The sequence below is a fragment of the Rhipicephalus sanguineus genome, chromosome 1 (assembly GCF_013339695.2).
Source record: "Rhipicephalus sanguineus isolate Rsan-2018 chromosome 1, BIME_Rsan_1.4, whole genome shotgun sequence".
Classification (NCBI taxonomy): Eukaryota; Metazoa; Arthropoda; class Arachnida; order Ixodida; family Ixodidae; genus Rhipicephalus; species Rhipicephalus sanguineus.
This window is the reverse complement of record NC_051176.1, coordinates 26,954,967-26,958,770: the sequence shown is the minus strand read 5'-3', so window position 1 is coordinate 26,958,770 and position 3,804 is coordinate 26,954,967. Positions and strand designations below refer to the sequence as shown.

Here is a 3,804-nt window from a genome sequence, read left to right as displayed (position 1 = left end):
ATGTGATCCCGCGGGCGTCCGCGAAACCCATCCCCCTCCGGTGGCGCCGCGGCGGTGGTCCGGGAAACTAGCCTAGTCACGGCAGTTCCGGAGCATGCGGCAGGCCATACCCGTGTGATTTTTTTATCCAGCGGCCGTGCCAGTATAATCTAGGGACCGTAGCGCGGGCACGAACAAGCACACACGGCGACGACTATCGACGCGTATACAACACACGCGCCCACAGGTTCTTGTCAGAGCTACTAGGTGGCACTTGACGTTGGGCTATTGGGGCTATCGCAACCGCGTTTTCAGCTCCGGCGCAACCTTGGACAGCTAGCAACGCTTCGCACCCGCTCCGGTGTCGCACACTGGGCCTCCGACGGGAAGTATCTTCATTGCTGCAATTAGAGACGGCGTCCACGCTCATCCGCTTGCCGTTGTTCTTGCAAGGCCGTGTCGAGAGTCCGGGAAGCGGCTATACTAGGAGTTCGGGGAAGAGGCGGTGTTCGACGGTTTCTCCGAGCAAACGTCGCCGATCGGAGAAAGGACGAATTCTTGCTTAGGTATAATGGCGAAGCGACGACCAACTTACAAGCGTCACGATGCCACGGGCTGGGTTTTCCCTCGGGATGGTTTCGAGTGGTCAGATTTCGAAGCTGCCTGCAACTACGAACCCCGCTCCAGCGACATACTGCTGATGACGTATCCGAAGTCAGGCACCACGTGGGTCCAGTACATGCTCTACCTGCTCGTCCACGACATGAAACCCGTGCCTCCGGGACGCCGACTGGACAGCTATGCTCCCTTCCTGGAGAAAGGTGGCCTCCAACTACTTGACTCCTTGGAGCGTTCTCCAAGGCCCATCAAAACGCACCTTTGTTTCGACGTGATGCCCTGGCATGCCGAGCCCCGCTACATTTGCGTTCTGCGAAATCCAAAGGACGTCTGCGTGTCTCTCTACCACCATGTACGCGGCTTTGAGAAGTACTATCATTTCGCAGACGGCAGCTTCGACGACTTCTTCGAGGCCTTCCTGCAAGGCGAAGTGGACTCCGCCGACTATCATGACCACCTGTTATCGCTTTGGCGACATCGGAACAAAGAGAACGTGCTTCTGCTCACTTACGAAGACCTGATGGAGCGGACCCTCCAAGAGGTTGGCAAGCTTGTAGAACACGTGAAGCCGTGCTTTCCCGCCGAATGGAAGTCTCCAGACTTGGGGTCACTCGTTGCAGCAGCAAGCTTCGACGTTATGAAGGCGCAGCGTCCCGAACAGTGGGCCAGCACCAGGCCGGAGAACATGCCGGGTTTCATCCGCCGCGGCCGAGTGGGCGACTGGCGCAACTATCTCACTGAAGACCAGAACGAGAGGCTGGAGAGTAAGTTCGCACGCAAGATCACTGGGTCCGGCGCCGAGTTCCTCTGGCCTCGAGAGGTGAAGGGGCCCACGTGCGTGTGATGTGGCACCGGTGCCATCGGAAAGTGGTGTATGCGAACACAAGCTTGCGGAGATGTATACACGTGAGACCGTAGCTGTGTGCATGTAATTCACGTGCTTTAATACATGACGCACCTTGTTCTCCTATTGGAGTTGTTTCTCTGTATAGTTGATTCAATATCACGATTATGCGCGGCTTGGTCTCACTAACTGTTCTAATCGTTTTCGTAATATCAGTGGCTAATAGCCACCATTCTGCCCAGAGGCTTCATTTCTGCTCTAGGTGCTTGGTGAAAACACTCCAAATATTCCTGACGTATTCTCATGCGTGACCGCTCTCAGTTGTCTGCAGCTATCGCGAAATCAACATTCGCGCATCGTATGCTTGTCTCCATTGGGTCTTTCATACCTGGATCTCACAAGATGAGGAAAGTTCAGCCTTATTAAGGTTGATGTTGCGTCATGAAAGTTGGATCTGTTTGAGTCATACGGGGGAAATGAATACCCGGGGCAAAGCATGGCAATTTGACTTTGCTGTCATGTATACCTAAAACGAAAACGTACTTTTGTTTTGTTCTCTATTCTATCTACAAGTGCCGGTAGTTGACCATTTCTTTCGGTGAAAAAGTACTGTTCGACGAGTTCGTGCGAAAAAAAAAAGCATGGCAAATGTCACTGAGCTTGTGAGCCCCCAAAATGGGGTGAAATTCTGCTCGCTGAAATTTTTGGAGCCAGCCATGCATTTAGGTACTCCACCATCAGTAGAGCAATACACACACACACACAGATATATATATATATATATATATATATATATATATATATATATATATATATATATATATATATATATATATATATATATTTTATTTACTTTTAATAATTCATTTACGTTTATTTATTGTTTATGATAGCGTAGGCATAAAAGCGAAAATTATCTAGAAATTAAATCGCCATAAAAAGGTGAACTAAAAGCCGTTGCGGACAAGATCCTAAAGTTGATATTTACTATAAACTCTTTCTTGCGCCCTTTCCTTTCCTCAACCTCTCCTTCTCCTCCTCCTCAACTCTTTTTAATTAACCTTCTCTTTCTAATTTATGTTATCAATTCTAGTGCAAATTGGGGATCTTTAAAATATTTTACGCTACAACTGACCTTACAAATCGGTGGTACTTCCGTAAATTTGCGTGCAGAGCGGGAGCGCTGTAACCCAGTGCGCGCTTTGAAGCACAGATCGTGTGCTAGACCGACCGTTCTTCACTTCAATAGCGCTTCGCAATGCTTTCTCCGCAGGCTACTTCGCAGTAATTTAGATTGTATAACGTATCAAGAGTCGACGACATGTCGTAGATGCTTTTGCAATTTAAGGCGTACTACAACTACGTAATTTAATACCGTGCCGACCCCGGCGCCTTGGAGACATTGCGAGTTTGGAGAAGTTGTGTTGCATACGGCCGTAGAGGGTCCCGCATTTTATTACCCACAGGCTGTTGTATTGGGCCCATTGGTTAATGCAGTTGCGGCGCTATATACACACAGGAACTGCAGCTAGGCGAGTTAACGTAGCGCATATTTAACTCATTAAACACAGAGTCAAAGCACTTCACAAAAAGTGACCATCAGGCACGTTTCAACGCTTGCGGTACGATTTGTGCATGCCATTTTTGTCCTACGTTATTGGCTTAATAAAACACCTGAATGCGGACATGCATTCGCTATCCAAGTCTTTAGGCAGATTGCTGCTTCTAATGAGGCAGGTGAGGCAAACATGAATCGTAATCTCTATGAGGACAGGCATTGAAGGACCATTAGACGCACTGTGCCTTAGGGGCTCTTCGTGATCACTTCAACTTCCACGTGCTACTTGCAAAGGAGCAAAAGTTTTAGACCAGATAAAAAAAAATGACGTCACCATCGGCCTTGCCCCCTGTTCGCACGCCTATGTGAATAGGTATCAAGCTGTCAATAGCAGTAACATCGAGTTGTCAATCGCAGCCGAGTCCCAGCGGCTCTTCTCACGTGCATGCTGGTTTTGTCGCCACCCAGACAGTGGCCGGTTGCTTCTTGCTTGGTTTCATGCTTACTTTTCTTTGGACACGATCATTGCTTAGTATGCACAGTATTGATGAAGGGCAAGAGACTATCTGTAAGGAATAGAACATTGGTTCCCACCTCAATAACAGCTCCACCGTTGAAGCACAGCACTGCTGTATCAAATATAGCGAAGTGACATTCCATCGTCCTGTAGAAGAGAACATGTGGTTTGAATACAAAGACCTCTAACTGTCCTTTCTCACTTTATGTACTAGCATGTAGCGCACATTTCATTAGACCTCACTTTATACCACCGTCGTTTTCGCAGTGTTCTACTGAACAAGTTCAC

General features: G+C 48.4%; 1 protein-coding gene across 1 annotated transcript; it reads left to right on the top strand.

Moving 5' to 3' along the window:
- The first annotated feature begins 326 nt into the window (after positions 1 to 326).
- Positions 327 to 1,572, top strand: LOC119389898 (sulfotransferase ssu-1). Its single transcript, XM_037657320.2, has one exon. The coding sequence runs from the start codon at positions 551 to 553 to the stop codon at positions 1,439 to 1,441; it is 891 nt and encodes a 296-aa protein (XP_037513248.1). The 5' UTR covers positions 327 to 550; the 3' UTR covers positions 1,442 to 1,572.
- Positions 1,573 to 3,804: the final 2,232 nt, after the last annotated feature.